Below are 15,453 nucleotides of genomic sequence, written 5' to 3' on the forward strand. Positions count from 1 at the left end.
GAGCGGTATTTGGCAGAAACTCAACTCTTACTGGTATTTGGAATACAATATCAACTATTTTAATTTTAAGCTTGTAATGCAGCCTTACGCTGTAGCTGAGATGGCATTTATCTCAACCTTGAAGGGCCAAAAAGTCGCTGAGGCTACCAAATACAAGCCAAAAGATCTATTACTGAGTCTAGGTACGGATGCTGACGGGCACGTTACATGTGTAATAGACAAGATCGCGAGTTTGCTGTATGGAGTCGTCAAAAGTGGCAATCTCAAGGTGGTTCCCCTCATTAATGTTGAGGTCAATATCCTAGCAAGGGCTAGGGTGAGAACAATCGTTGAGGATATTGACTAGATGAGGTATGAGGACGCAGAGTTGACGGGTCGCCGTCAAAATTCACCTCAAGGCGGAGATCTTATTAGCATCTCAGTTCCAGGATCAAGAGACTCGCATCCAATGAAGGGAGCAGTTTCTAGCATAAAATGTGCCTCGGACTTCCATAACAAAGCTTATGAGCTCTGAGAAAGTACCTCTTTCTCTGCAGGACAAAAGTCTAGGCTTGCAGCGTATATGGGTTATCTCAGTGTGAGGAATCTGGGAATAGTGACCAAAGATATGAAAGTCATGATTGTTGTTGAATGGGGCTATTAATGTGTACTTTCGACTGGGGACCGGGGCCCAAAGGCAATTTTCAACAAGTTTCACCTGGGTAGTAATTATCCATTGATATAAGATGAAACGGGTATAAAAGGATTTAAGTTGCTTCGAACTAGCAACCGGGATGACCTATTGATCATTGAAGCAAATGCGCCACGCTTGAAAGAGCAAAACAAAAGAGGATAGCGAATATCAAATCATAAGCAAGAAACGGACAGCAAGGTCAGACAGATGTTATAAAATACAAAAGCATATCCCAGCGCATGTATAAAACCCATGAACTCCACGAGTATATATAACAAATAAACAAACTGTATAATCGTAAAGCCGTGAAGAATCTCAAAGGATGGTCAAGTGCTAGGGTGAGTTTCTGGACGTTCAAGCTGCAAACTTCGGCGTTCTTCCTTGAGCTTTCTTTTCTCCATCTTGTGCATGGCCTCTGCAGTCAGCTGTTGCCGGGCGATCCGTTCCACGACGTCCGTCTTTCGTGCCATACGGTCACCGATCATGATCAGAATACCACCTGTGATATTACAGGTGATTGAGCAACAGAGGATGACGGTGGTAAGGGCAAATGGTCGGTATTTCGGTGGTTCCATACTCCAAGTGCAGGCACCAAGAGCCATCTGAAGCAGGGAATGACAATCGAGGATGACCACAATGGCAACGAGCATGCGAAGTGGAAAGGCGTGATGGGTAAAAGTCTCATGTGGTTTGTAGAAAGTGTGTGACTTGGCAAACTTGGCCTGGTGGTGCTGCAGTTTCGATTGTTCTTCAGGGCTAAGAACTGAGTACTCAAATTCCTCTCCTGCTATCTCTTTTTCGACCTCGATATCATCATCACCGTCAACTCGCTGTTCGGGAATGTCATTTTTATCTTTGAGGTCGGGAAGCTGCCGACTTTGACGAATTTTCCAAGTTTTGAATGAATAGTGGGCGATGTAGGCCATATGGTACGTGTCCACAGCCCTGAAGGGGGCTAGTCCATCACCCATGATGGCAAACAACGCGACTAGAACGTTGTCGATGACATTAATCAGATAAGATTGCTTGCCAGCAACGTTGATCCAACCTGTAAGAAGAATCTCAAGTCAGTATCATCTGAACAAGTAACTAGGATCGATGTCATACCAATCAAAAAGAGCACCCATGCAAGGCCGAATAGGGTAATCAAAGTGGCGTAGAGAGTAACAAGGAAGCCCAGTGCTAATGAAAGAGACCGATTAGCTTCCCATCTCCTAGATGTGACTGTACATTATGTGAAACTTACGTTTTCGAACATATTTTCCAAATCCACGCATCGTCCGCTTGAACTTGGATCGACGTGAGTGAAGCATGTGTCGAACGTGGTCATTCAGTTCAGCAAGTTCTTCTCGAGTCCATCCTTGCAACTCTTGACCATCGGGCAAAACTGCGTAGCGAGGGCCATCTGTCACGACTTGTGACAGACTCGAGATATTGCTGAGCCTTTGATCCAGGGCTGGCCGCTCTTGAAGCTCAGGTCTATTGTCTTCCCTCCCAGCCTCACCCTCATCCGTCGAACTACCTTGTTCCTCGTCTGATTGTGGCCGCGTGAGAGCATATGTAGGCATACGGTTAATCCAATTACCCAGGTTGGGCACAAAAAGTGAATTTTGAACATTGTTGAGTGTCGAGAGAGCAGAGACTTCAGGGTCAATCACGTCCAGCACGTCGACAACATGAGAACCAATTTCATTTGATGGCTGCCCATTTTGAGCAGTAAGAGCGACTGGTGGTCCGCTTACAGTGCTTGCGCGATTTCGTGTAAATCGTCCTAGCGCTGCTTGGCTGGTTCGCCGAAGCATGCCGCGGCGCGGATTAGGCTGAAGAGTGGGAGCGGACCCATCAGGAGCTTGATCAGAGGGTGGCAGGTTTGGATTGCTTGATTCCTCTGACAAAACACTCATTTGGATGGGATTCGCCACTCGTGGGCCATCCTGTGCAGGGGGGACTGCGATAGGAGCAGAATATCGGCTTGGTCGTGGTTCGGAGTTACTGCGCCGTCGATTTCCTTGCCAAGATTCATCTTCTTCCTGCACAGGAGATCTGATATCGAGTGGGCGACTGGCTTGATTAACTTGTGAATCAAGGACATTTAATGAGGAAGTAGAAGGAAGGCGGGTGAGGCGAATGCTTGGTCGTCGGGCTCTGCTCGCTGAAGACGCGGAAGGGGCTCTTGGACGGAGTACGGCCAGCGGTGGCCTTGATGCTGAAGAAGCCTCTGCATGTCGCTGATGCGGACTAGTGGCCTGCGAACTACTCGCCTGAGTACTCGATTCCTCCGCAGTCTCATTAGGATCCATCTCCGAGATCTAAAAGTGGGGACTTGGATTGATAAAGAATACTAGATAGAATCAGGGACAGGGAGATATGTAGATTAACAAAAATACTGGTAGGCCGTCACCTAGGCCATTGAGGTCAGAGGTTGCCAGTCAAAGATTCAAAAGATCCGGCCGGTTGGGAGTGTAGGCCCGGATCTGGAACGACGGAAGGGGATGCGGTAGTTGGCTGACTCAGCCTCGGGAATCTGGTTTTGTGCAATGACGACGAGGTGGAGTAGAAAATTGTCAGTGCGCGGGCTAATCTAGTGACCGTCTGTGTAGATCCTTTTGAATATACAATAGAAGTTCAAGCATATTCATAAGGAAGAGTTGCAAGATTAAAGCGGGAATGAAAGAAGAAGACTATAAAAGGGTTTATACAGACATGAAATACAAGATCAGGGCCAAATGATACTTTTCTTTCGCTGAAAGTGGACTGAATTTAAGATTTAACTAAAGTGCAATGTGCCTATAAAAGTGGAGATGCTCTTAACCATAAGTCCCCTTTATGGTCCACTATTCCCGTGATACATCACAATTCAGAATAGTAGACAATGCAAACAATATTTAAGATTAAGTATACAATGGAAGATCAAGACTTTTTCACATATTTTAATAATATTGCCACACTTCATTCCAAATCTGGAAGTCGAAGTTGAAGTCGAAGTCATTATATTCTCTTTAGCTCACTTACAATGATATTCAAGTGAACTTCATCTCCTTTCTCTCTCTCTCCATTCTTCGTCTCACATCTTAGTTATCTCTCATAATCTTTGTTGCACATCTCTCCTAATCAATCTCGGATCAGCGATTCACAATGGTGTTGACAGTTATCCCCATGCCAGGTAGCCGGAAGCGACAAGCTTCAATGGATCTTGACTATCCATCGAAGAGACAAGAGGGCCCCGATAGCATGAACCCTACCTTGTCAGACTCTGAGTCAACCCACAATACATTCATGGACACATCCATCGCTTTGATGTGCGACAATCCCGACCATTCCGTCTCCACTGATACCTCTGTTGGGACACTTGGTTACCAAACTGCCCAATTCTTTGCCTCCTGTTGCGCCATTGCCCTTAGTCCTCTCTTAGCAACCTCAACCGAGAATGGTGTTTCTTCTCTTTCGGAATAGGGAAAGGGCCTTATCTCTAAACGGCGAAATGCAATGAATAATGGGAAAGCCACATTCCCAATCATTATTGCCAACCCTCCCAGTCCTCCCAGCTCTCCTGCATCTCAAATTTATCATGAGAGAGCTTCATTTGTGGTACCACCATCTCCTCCTAATGAGCCATTAACGGAGTGGCAAACATCCGCAATCTATGATATGAATAGGCGTTGTATCAAGTTCCCACCCCGGATAAAGGTTCGACTGTGCCACTTGGGAACAATTATTCGTGAGGATAGATGGGACGACCGCATTCACAAACTCCCGGTCGTTCATACAGAAGCGCAAATGGCACAATTCTTGGATGAGGAGTTGGAAGAAATCCGGGCAGCAGATGAAGAGTTTGACACCTGGGCAGCAGTTACGTGCCCCAAGCTCAAATATAAAAAACCTCGCTATATCGATGCTATGGATCTCGACTGATAGAGGTAAAGAGAAGAAGAGAAAAAGGGAAAGGGGAAATGACGAAAGACACTTACTACGGAGAAATGATCCTCTGTCTTTCCAACTGATTGGTGCGGAGAAAGTTTTATCTAACTGTCATGATTTGTTTACCTTAACAGGTAGCGACCAATACTTTTCTTGTCAATTCCAATGAAGTCCTTGAGGTCAATAATGAGCTCATGTAGTGTTGAATACCATATACTTTAGGCTCCATGAAGCCTAGTGGAGCTTGAATTAAACCATTTTTCAATTTTGAATTAACCAGTTCAATTTAGGATTATAAGATTGGGTTAGAAATGTCGGAGAGTAAATGTGCGCAAATATATAGCAGGCCGACCAGGTAGATAAAATTCAAATACCTACCTATGCCCAGGGGTAAGAAGTGACCTCGGCTTTCAGGCTCCAAGGCTGCTGGAAGCCCTAAGTTTAAGGCCCAAGCTCCCCGACCAACCCCTAAATATACCCTAAGGTTGCCAGGACTTCAGATAGATCCTAACACGGTTAGCGCACACCGCCTCCTTTCACTTCCATCACCTGCCTCTCCTTCTGAATCTCTCTCTTCCTTTCCCTTGCAAGAGTTCACTTTTAAAGATTCAACCCCTTCTCTTCCACTTTAAGATAACGTATCTAGGGCACTAAGCTACCCTGCTCCTTCCCCCGTCAAGTTTCCGCGAAGGCAAATACACCTTCCTTTTCCCACCCCACTTCTCCCTCTCTCCTTCATCACACTCCAAGCTTTTTTCATCACCACAACACTTGGAATTATCAAGATGTCTTCCGCTGAAGCTGTTCCCGAGGTCGTAGATGCCGCCACTGTCAACGACACCCCCGCCGTCAACGGAGATGCTGCCATCCCTGCTCCTCAGGTTACGGACGCCGCGGCCACTAGTGCGGATGAGGGCCGTCGCCTCTACATTGGCAACCTGGCCTATGCTACCACCGAGGAGGAACTGAAGGAGTTCTTCAAGACCTACACCATGTAAGTCTTGAATTATATCGCGGTCGAATTAAAATACTTGCTTTTACATTCGAGGATCGAATCCTCAAATCATTGACTGAATAACTTATGATCGGAGCATGCTAACTCGAGTCACAGCGAGAGCACCTCGATCCCCGTCAACCCCCGCACCAACCGTCCTGTTGGCTATGCATTTGTCGATCTCGCCACTGCCACCGAAGCTTCTGCCGCCATTGAAGAGCTCTCTGGCAAGGAGATCCTCTCGCGAAAGGTGTCGGTGCAGCTTGCTCGCAAGCCGGAGTTCACTGAGGCCAAGGATGGTGCAAGTGGCGGCGAGGGAGCCAGCGGCACTGAGGGTCGCAAGCGCGCCGGCGGTCGGGGCCGAGGCCGTGGTCGTGCTCGTGGCCGTGGCGGACGTGCTTCTCACGGTCGCGTAAGTCCTTACTAGGATTTGATTTTGATTTTGATTTGCGCTGACTGGATTATCAATAGGAGAGCCAGGAAGAGACTGATACCCCAGCTGTGGCTCAGGCTCCCCAGACAGAGACCGCTAAAGAGAGCGACGATACTACCACCGAGGGAGCCAAGCAGGCCAAGCCCCGCGCTGCACGCCCTCAGAAGCAGCGTGGACCCCCTGAGGATGGTATTCCTTCTAAGACCAAGGTCATGGTTGCTAACCTTCCCTACGACCTGACCGAGGACAAGGTGCGTCACCTTGAATTGTCTGACAACCTCTCGTGCGCATACTGACAAGTGACTTCCATTCCAGCTTAAGGAGATTTTCGCTGAGTACAACCCGGTTTCCGCCAAGGTCGCCCTTCGCCCAATTCCCCGTTTCATGATCAAGAAACTCCAGGCCCGCAATGAGCGTCGCAAGACCCGCGGTTTCGGTTTCGTCAGCATGGCTACTGAAGAGCTCCAGGCCAAGGCCGTCAACGAGATGAACGGCAAGGAGATTGAAGGCCGCACCATTGCCGTGAAGGTCGCTATTGACAGCCCCGGCAAGGAGGACGAAGAAGTCAAAGAGGCCAGCGAGGAGTCAAAGCCCTCTACTGAGGAGAACACTGCTCCCGCCGTCGCTGCCGTTGAGGCTACCACCGTTGAGGCTTAAATAGCGTCTTTTTGGACCAAGCCTAAACACCTCGCTGATAGACAGTTGCCCTTGGATTATTTATGGGTACATAAGCTTTTCGGCAACTGATCTTGAGAGGTGAATCCGTGAGGTGTTCATGATTCTTATGGAACATATATATGTCCATGCCGGAGTGCAATTTTTGCTAATGCCTCCATTATTAACGACTTTTTGCCTTCTGTACTGTATCTTAGCACCCATTTAACTTTTTGATGACCCCATTGTTTCGTCCTCGTAAATTCGAGGTCTCTCGTTGTATAGTTTCGTACCTAGTAAAACTTGGCAATGACGCTACGACGACCACTGCCGATCGGCCGAGCATTGTACTCCGTACAGTATCCTCATTCCAATACCACCCACCATCAATCTACTCTTGTTTTGTTCTGTGGAGCTCAATTTATACCAGCTTATTTGTGTGATCCTAGTGGAGTGACTTCGTAGGAGAAAAAGGGGTTAGGCTCCAACTCCAGAAATAACGCCCCAATTCACGTGCAGTGCCGAGTTCGCCCTATACTGCACATACCCTTGGACGTCCGACACACCTTTCCTCTGGTATATCTGATTGGACAAAATGGCTCCAAATTGGGAGGTTGATCCAGAGACAAAGACAAAGGTGCGCATCAGGGCAGACTTGACCTATTGAGTCCATCTTGTCAGGATTGCACGAAATGTTGAAGCTAACACGGGTCCCCTACAGCTCCTTCAGATCTCCAAAACAAACGGAAATGACAAGTGCTGCGATTGCGGGGCCCCATCGCCTCAATGGGTATGTGCTTTGATTCCCTTATTTACCTGAAATCCAGCTATTTTCCTGAGGCCCTCGGAAGAGAAGCACTCCGCACCTATGGTAATGGCCATAGACGATAACTGACAATTTGCCGCCATGGCATATTCGAGCAGGCCTCCCCAAAATTCGGAACTTTTATATGTCTCAACTGCGCGGGAACACACCGCGGGCTCGGTGTGCACATCTCCTTCGTCCGCTCCATCACCATGGACGCCTTCAAACACGCCGAGATCCAGCGCATGGAATCCGGAGGCAACGAGCCTTGGAAGTCATTCTACGATGCCCATCCAGTGACAATATCCGAGGGCCGAACATTCGAGGACTCGACCATCAAGGAACGATACGAAGGTGATGCGGGCGATGAGTGGAAGGAGCGGCTGTCCTGCAAGATCGAAGGCCGCGAATACGTGCCCGGCCAGGAGAAGAAGAATAACAACAACAACAATCCTTCTCGGTCTAATACGCCTTTGAGCCTGGGAAGCAATGGAGTCGGTGCTGTTAAAGGCGTTGCCCGCACTGCCTCTCCCGCGACGACGAAGAAGGAACAAAACGAGCAATACTTTGCGAAAATGGGAAATGAGAATGCTGCTCGATCTGATGCACTGCCTCCATCGCAGGGTGGAAAGTTCACTGGTTTCGGCGGTGGTATGCCTCAAAGCCCTACTGGCGAGCGTCGTGCGTCGCCATTTGGAGGACTTGGTGGAATTGGCGGACTCGATGACTTCCAGAAAGACCCTATGGGCTCCTTGACTAAGGGCTTGGGATGGTTTGCGTCAACAGTTGGAAAGAGCGCAAAGACAGTGAACGAGTCATATCTACAGCCTACAGCAAAACAGGTACGTGACTATATAACCTCCCTTTTTTTGGGCAACTTTACTTATAATGTTGAACAGATTGCCGAGTCTGACTTCGCTGCCCAGGCCCGTGTCCGAGCTGCAAACTTGGGACAAAACCTGCAGGCTGGTGCCCGTGGGGCTGCAGATCAATTTAACCGTTTCGTCGAAGGCCAAGAAGGTGACAGCCGCTCCGGTATCAAGTACTCTCGTGTTGAGCCTGAGCGAAGAGAATTCTGGGATGACTTTTCAGACTTGGGCGTGCAGGATAAAAGCGACCACCAGCGCGCTGGGTCGCGGTCCGATGTTGTCGGAACTGCTGCTATGCGAAAGAATCCTGCTCCATCACTATCTGGCTCTTCTACTGCTGCTGGAGAGTCAGGTGTGGAACATGATGCATCGAAATCTAAGTCCAAGGCGAAGGAAGAGTGGGATGATAATTGGTAGATGGGTATATAGGTTTATCCACGGTGCTCGTTATTATCTCTCCTTTTCTCTCTCGCAAAACTACGAGCTCGGAGTTTTCCCGCGGTTGTATACCTCGTTCATCCTATGGTTGGAATGAAGTTTTTCTGGTAGAGAAAAGGTAATAAAAGGTACAACGGAGAGATCTCAGATATTCAAAAATTAATGTAACTTGTATGTACAGAATTTTTCTCGTATATAGGACAAAATAGAGACAAGACTTCAAAGTTTAGAATATACCGCGAAGCTCTGCCAGCGCAGCTTTCTGTCTTGGAGCAGACATGTTTTCAAACTGATCAACACTCATGACGAATGTGCCACGCCCAGCAGTGAGGCTTCGCAGATGCTTCAAATACCCAACCATCTCCTTAAGGGGCACCTTGGCAGTAATTGTGCGTTGTTGTGACACGGAGACGGGAATCTCAACTCCAACGGAGGCAGTCTCAAATGGATCGGGGGGTGCATATACTCGCTTAGGATCGATGGGAGGCAGCGAGTCATCAACTATGACATCCGTGGGTACTTCATCATCGAGCGAAAGAATATGCCCGCCGCGAGAAGAGGAAATGTCATGAACGACAGAACCGAGGCTTGCTTCGTCAACACTGATGATGACATTCATAACTGGTTCCATCATGACCGTTCCAGGACCCGTGACAAGGTCCAGAAGCGCGGAAGATGTGGCTTGGCGTGCTGCGGCTGAAAGAGCAAATGTTGTGGTGTCGCTACCGAAGAGATCTTCAGTCGGGTTAATAGTAAGAGTTACACGGGTGTTATGCACGGGGAATGCGAATTGTGGTCCGCGGGCAAGTGCAGCCAGTGCGCCATTTTGCAGAGCTTCGCAGAGAGCCATGGAGTCCATGCCAGGAGGCAGAAGCGGGCTTGTCTTCTCGTCAGACCGGGCATATTGGTCCACTTGCAAGCCGGGGGCGCGAATGATAACTTGATTCCCATCAATAGTCTCTGCGAGAATTGTCTCTTCATCCGCAACATCGGCAGCTTCTTCGCCATTAAACGGTTCCACCATTGCAGTGCAGCCAGCTTTGCCTTTGCGGCCGGCGACTTCTTTGTCGAAAATCTTCGTGATGGCAGCGGAGGTACCGAGTCCAGTCTCTCGATATCCTATCTCGATACGACCCATGGACGCTTTCGCCTTGAGATCGTTGATTAGACGATCACGCGCGATCTCGAGATGCAGCTCGCCCATACCGCTCAGTAGTGTCTGGCCCGATTCATCGTCTGTACTGACGTGCAAACTAGGGTCCTCGCGTAGGAGAAGTGCAAGTGACTCTTGCATCTGCTTCTCCTCGCTGAGGCTATGTGGTTCAACGCTGGTGAAGAACACAGGCGGAGGCACATCTATTGGACGCAGTTGAAGGGTTGTCAATGGCTCTGGAGGTGTGGGCTTGTTTCCTGCATAAGATAGCAAGGTGTCACCAGTACGGGCATACCTAAGGCCGACAACGACACCAATATGACCAGCGGGAATTGATTCCACTTCAACTGCATCATTGGCGTGCATCTTAAGCAAGCGGGGTGCCCGTTCTGAAATATGAAGATTCGTATTGAAGAGCAAACTGTTGCGATCAAGCGACCCGGAATACACTCGTACGTAGACCAGTACACCACGCTTGTGGTCGTTGACCACTTTGAATGCCAGTGCGCAGCTATTTAGTTTGGAGATTGCATCCTTAGGGTCCACCTTAGCAGCGACCCTCTTCTTTTTCTTGCCCTTGACTGGAGTAGAGGCTTTCTCGTTCTGCTCCACGATTAAGTCGCCGGATATTAGGCGGCGAAGACCGCCTTTGACGCCATCGATACTGACTTCCGGGTCTGGCGCCTCAGGAGGGCTGGGGAGAAGGTTGACCACGGCGTCCATCAACGGTTGGACGCCCATATTTCGAAAACTGGCACCTGCAAAGACGGGAAAGATCCGACTTGTTGGGTCAAGCAAGCATTGTCGAAGACTTTGGACTATATAAGCTGGTGGAACTGCTAGGTGGTCTTCTTCGCATTCGAAAAATTTCTCCACGATGTTCTCATCCTGCTCACTCAAGAGTTCAACCAGAGCAATCCGTGCCCGCCGGAGCTCTTGTGCTAGAGACGGCTCTTCTTTCTCCAATTGGTCAAGGCTAAGCATTTTAACATTACGACCATCCTCTCCTTCCTTCCACCGTAGCCCTTGAAGGTTTATTGCATCTGCCACACCAATGAAACCTCCATTACCTCCTTGGAACCAAGGAATCTGACAGACTGCCGGGTATACCGCCAGCCGCGAGCTAACTTCACGAACTGTTCGACCAAAAGCTGCGCCATCACGGTCCAGCTTGTTCACAAAGATCACCCGGGGAATCTTATATGTACTTGCTTGTCGCCAAACCTGTTCCGTCTGGGCCTCGACGCCAGCCACAGCATCCAAGATGCAAACAGCACCGTCCAAAATACGCAAAGATCGCATAACCTCAAATGTGAAGTCTGCATGACCAGGAGTATCAATCAAATTGATGGTATGTGAGGTTGTAGACCGCGGCAAGGACGGATCTTGAGTGCTGGCTCCCTTGGCTCCATCTCCGGGAGGCCAATGGAAGGTAATGGCAGCCGACTGGATCGTAATACCACGAGCACGTTCCGCGGGCAGGAAGTCAGTTACAGTTGACCCTTCATCCACATCGCCAATTCGTCGCGTGGCGCCACTGTAGAAGAGCATGCGCTCTGTAGTCGTGGTTTTACCAGCATCAATGTGAGCAATGATACCAATATTCCGGGTTCGGTCTAGGGCTTCGTTCTGCCAATTGGAGGGTGAGGTTGAAAAGCACTGAGCCCGTTGGATATGGAGCTGTAAGCTCTTTGAGCAAACATGGCTCCTGACAGAGTTGGATTGTGCCTTATAGAGATAGCTTATAGAACGCACTCCCGGCTGGGGGAGGCGCAACAAGGAAGCAACAACCATAGATAAGCTGAGAGCTTCTCATGTAATGTGTAACAATGTGCACTTTGAATATTAAGAGGACAAAGCCATTGCAATTGACGTTATCCCAATATGTTGATATTGTCGAAGCCTTGAAAGGGAAAAAGAATCGCGCAGCTGCAGGGCTTGGCAGACGGCATTCCTGTTCACTACGTAACTTCCCACCTCCAACTCTCTCTCTCTCTCTCTTTCTCCTCGAGTCATTGCCGTTCATTCTCTTTTTCTATCTTTCATTAAAATGCTAATTTGAACATCTAACCCTTTGTTCACTAAGTTGCTCCAGGTAAGCTGTTGGTATTATTGGTACCTAGCTGGTCTACTGTGGGGGTCCCCAGCCATTAACCAATGCTAATGCCTAACTTTGGCTAGTTAGCTAGTCGCAACTTCCGCCCCTTCGACTCTTGTGAAGATCCTCCTTACATCTAATTTCGATCAAGATGGATTACTCTTCTATTTCCCATGATCCAGATCTCCCTGCAGATGCCTCGCCTTGGGGTTCTCCGCGCCCTGACCGCACCACGTTCCCCACCTCCGGCCATGCCGACATTCCTCCATCTCCTTTGGGTCATGATCACTCCACGGACGACGTAGAAAACCACGATGTCGAACCTCAGTCTCCAGATCTTTCTGCGCAGCTACAGAGTGCACAGCTAGGGGATCCGGATTATGCCGATGACCACTCTCCGTTTGCTGCACCTAACCCCGACCACCAGCAGTCACAGCTCCCCGCGCGTTATCAAACCGGGGCACGACAACATTCTCGGCCACCGGCACCTGCATATAAGATTCAAGCCAAGATAACTAGCTTGGAGAGGACGGGAAAGAAGGATATCATCCTTCGATTCGATGTCCACGTGAGTCGACTCCCAGACCAAAAGCCAATATGCCGAGGTCGGACAGCAACTGACTATCTCAATTGTAGACCAATATCCCAAAGTTCCGTACTACTCAATACAGAGACGTACGTCGCACTCACTCTGAATTCTCCAAACTCGCCGACCACCTGATCTCAGCCAACCCTGAAGCTCTGGTTCCTGCTGTACCGTCTTCGGTGACCCCTGCTGGCGCTGGAACCGACGAGGATGAATTTCGGGTGAAGGCAGCAATGCAACGCTGGCTTAATTGCATACTGAGCAACGATGTTCTTATTCAAGATGACGAGGTCGTGCTATTTGTGGAGAGTGATTTTGGCTATAGCCCTGTTATTCGCATGAAGCAACCAGCCACCGGCGTGCGTCGCAAGATGTTGAAGCAGTTCGCGCCCCCTCCCGATGACACTCCTGAGCTCCAGTCTGCCCGTCCTACCGTAAAATTGTTTTATTTGGCCTCAATGGACACGAGTCACAAGGTGGATCGTGTCGTCAAGGCCCGACGAGGTATCTAATTTGCTCTTTTTCTCATATTCTCCATGCTTAAAGCTGACTGTCATTTAGGCCTCGGACTAGCTGAATCTGATTTTGGCGTGAAGCTTGGTCAGATGCACGTTCAGGAAACTCATTCTGGGTTGAGTACAGCTTACCGTAAACTCGGCAAGGTGATTCAAACTGTGGGTGATTTCCACGCTGTTCAGGCTACTGCGGAAGCCACAACGTTGGGAGAGCCATTGAACTACCACTCTTCGGATGCTTTCATCGTGAAAGAAACTTTGACCAACCGACACATTCTACTGCGCGAGCTTCTTCAGGCTCAACAGAATGCCCGGAGTAAACGTGGTGCGGCAGACCGATTGAAAGTCAGCTCATCTGTCCGCCAGGACAAGGTTGATGAAGCGCTCAATGCACTCAGTGAAGCAGAAGCCCATGAGGAATTTTTGACTAAACGTACTCAGCGTGTGACTACCAACCTTCTGCAAGAGAAGCGCCGCTGGTTTGACCGAACCACAAGCGACCTTTTGTTCAGCTTACGTGAGTATACATTGCGTCAGATCGAGGCAGAGCGACGCACTTTGGCAACACTAGAGAGTGTTCGACCTGATATTCGCTCCATTGACTCTTCTGGTGGCTTGAGCCGCCTGGGTCGCGAGGCACACCCTGCAGTACGCCGTTCCAACGCCATGTCAAGCCAGGGTCCCAAGGGTGACGCTTGGAGTGGTGTTCCACGTCGAGGTGATAACATGGGTCGCAGTATGAGCGGTAGTTTCGTTACCCCTGCCCTTAATGACGAGGATGAAGAGAACAATCCTGAGTCTGGTCAGGGCCGCGTGCGATCCACTAGCCAGGCTAGCTCAATCGCGGAAGATGATGACCGCTTGGATGCCCGAAATGCTGCTAGTCGACTGGCCACGAGTACCTTCTAGTCAGGTTGTCGGATTGCATCCATTCTGTACATGTAATGTAGCCTGAAAACGACATGTTTCCCCTTTGCTGTCACTATACTCCTGCCCTTGATGTTTATCTTTTTGAGCCAGTTTTATCTCGCGTTCAGATACTTCCTAAAACCGGCTCGCCGGAAACCCCTCACGTTTTCTATTCAGGTATCAAATTATGATCTAGATGGAATTATGACAATAATTGACCAAGCGAAGCGAGAGCAATAGTAGTTAAAATCTGCCGGTTTAGACTTAGGGGTGTGAGTAAAAAAGCATCTGTGCAAGCTATTCCCGAGTTCCCTTGTTGAGCTTTGTTGAAGGTGATTGAAGACATCGAAGTATCATTATCTCGATTCAACAATTATTTTCACGATCTATCGCTCCCGCGGTCCCACCTAGCTGCTCCATCTTCCGGCAACTCAAACCAGGATGCTTTTTCCTCCAAGTAGATGTGCTTGGTCGGTGGTGATACTTGAGCTTTCCATTCAGGACTATCATCAAGCGTGCCAGCTGCCAGGCTCACCTCGTTAGGGTATTTTTTCATGGTAAGTGTCGAGCCGCACTGAGGACAAAAGGTGCGATAGGCATCATCACTTGATTTCCACACTGTCGGCTCGACTGACCACTGGATGTTATCAGGTGGAAAGTGCACCCAGGATTGATAGGGAGCGCCCGCCTGCTTTCGACATGTTTTACAGTGGCAGTTGATCAGTGAGGTGGGCGGAACTGATGTTGTGTAGCGGATATAGTGACAAGCACAGCTTCCTGAGGCCATTGTGATATTACTGAGCCGTAAACGGTATGGGACTTCAATGTTGGTTGACTGATTGATAGGTCGCTGAGGTTAAGGGTATATGAACATTCAAGTCATATATTACTAGGTAAGGATAAATTGGGAGGGGAGTCTGCTTTCTAATTCTTGTATCTTTGATAATTCTATGCGGGGTAGGTTAGCTATGTTATAGGTCATAAGTGTAGTCATCTAGATGTTGATTATTAATCCTCAAGAATCCTCCAGGCCATTATAATTTTATATAACATTTGAAGCAAGTTTATACGCCGGGCATCCATTTCGTATCTAGATGTTAGACTCCTCGCTTCCAAGGTTCTAATCCTACTTGGGTAGAGATTGATTATTGATCCGAAGCAGGTATTTGTTTAAAGATCCATCTCGGGATTCTACTGAGTCTTTCAAGGCTCTTCCAAAGCTAAAGCTTATGTCCGGTTTATGTATGAAGGCATATATGTACTTTAATCATGCCATTTAACATAAACGTAGGTATAGTTCCTAGTCTCGTCAGTAGCAACCCTTTTCTTTCACCCTTCAAAAAGCGCAATAATTGCTTGAACAAAGTGGAGAGCCACCTATGTAATAACATGACTAGGAGGTCAAGAC

The 15,453-nt window shown here is 48.7% G+C and overlaps 7 protein-coding genes across 7 annotated transcripts; 4 read left to right on the forward strand and 3 right to left on the reverse strand.

The window, feature by feature from the left end:
• Positions 1–999: 999 nt before the first annotated feature.
• N7495_001065 (DUF2985 domain-containing protein) lies at positions 1,000–2,973 on the reverse strand (the record flags this gene model as incomplete). Its single annotated transcript, XM_057203735.1, has 3 exons — positions 1,000–1,721; positions 1,781–1,855; positions 1,920–2,973. 3 exons carry the CDS (start codon positions 2,971–2,973, stop codon positions 1,000–1,002), a joined length of 1,851 nt encoding a protein of 616 aa, XP_057067808.1.
• Positions 2,974–3,808: 835 nt separating this feature from the next.
• On the forward strand, positions 3,809–4,126 carry N7495_001066 (uncharacterized protein; the record flags this gene model as incomplete). The annotated part of the gene is made up of 1 exon (XM_057203736.1): positions 3,809–4,126. One exon carries the CDS (start codon positions 3,809–3,811, stop codon positions 4,124–4,126), a length of 318 nt encoding a protein of 105 aa, XP_057067809.1.
• Positions 4,127–5,376: 1,250 nt separating this feature from the next.
• N7495_001067 (RNA recognition motif domain-containing protein) lies at positions 5,377–6,675 on the forward strand (the record flags this gene model as incomplete). The annotated part of the gene is made up of 4 exons (XM_057203737.1): positions 5,377–5,585; positions 5,703–5,997; positions 6,057–6,269; positions 6,334–6,675. The coding sequence occupies 4 exons, from the start codon at positions 5,377–5,379 to the stop codon at positions 6,673–6,675; spliced, it is 1,059 nt and encodes a 352-aa protein (XP_057067810.1).
• Positions 6,676–7,267: 592 nt separating this feature from the next.
• N7495_001068 (GTPase-activating protein GCS1) lies at positions 7,268–8,763 on the forward strand (the record flags this gene model as incomplete). The annotated part of the gene is made up of 3 exons (XM_057203738.1): positions 7,268–7,309; positions 7,394–7,462; positions 7,597–8,763. 3 exons carry the CDS (start codon positions 7,268–7,270, stop codon positions 8,761–8,763), a joined length of 1,278 nt encoding a protein of 425 aa, XP_057067811.1.
• Positions 8,764–9,010: 247 nt separating this feature from the next.
• On the reverse strand, positions 9,011–11,731 carry N7495_001069 (mitochondrial elongation factor MEF2; the record flags this gene model as incomplete). Its single annotated transcript, XM_057203739.1, has 1 exon — positions 9,011–11,731. One exon carries the CDS (start codon positions 11,729–11,731, stop codon positions 9,011–9,013), a length of 2,721 nt encoding a protein of 906 aa, XP_057067812.1.
• Positions 11,732–12,186: 455 nt separating this feature from the next.
• Positions 12,187–14,045, forward strand: N7495_001070 (retromer subunit VPS17; the record flags this gene model as incomplete). The annotated part of the gene is made up of 3 exons (XM_057203740.1): positions 12,187–12,603; positions 12,672–13,125; positions 13,183–14,045. 3 exons carry the CDS (start codon positions 12,187–12,189, stop codon positions 14,043–14,045), a joined length of 1,734 nt encoding a protein of 577 aa, XP_057067813.1.
• A 379-nt stretch (positions 14,046–14,424) lies between these two features.
• On the reverse strand, positions 14,425–14,832 carry N7495_001071 (GFA family protein; the record flags this gene model as incomplete). Its single annotated transcript, XM_057203741.1, has 1 exon — positions 14,425–14,832. One exon carries the CDS (start codon positions 14,830–14,832, stop codon positions 14,425–14,427), a length of 408 nt encoding a protein of 135 aa, XP_057067814.1.
• Between the last annotated feature and the right edge of the window lie 621 nt (positions 14,833–15,453).

This window comes from Penicillium taxi (genome assembly GCF_028828555.1).
Source record: "Penicillium taxi strain IBT 34144 chromosome Unknown utg000001l_segment0_segment0, whole genome shotgun sequence".
NCBI lineage: Eukaryota > Fungi > Ascomycota > Eurotiomycetes > Eurotiales > Aspergillaceae > Penicillium > Penicillium taxi.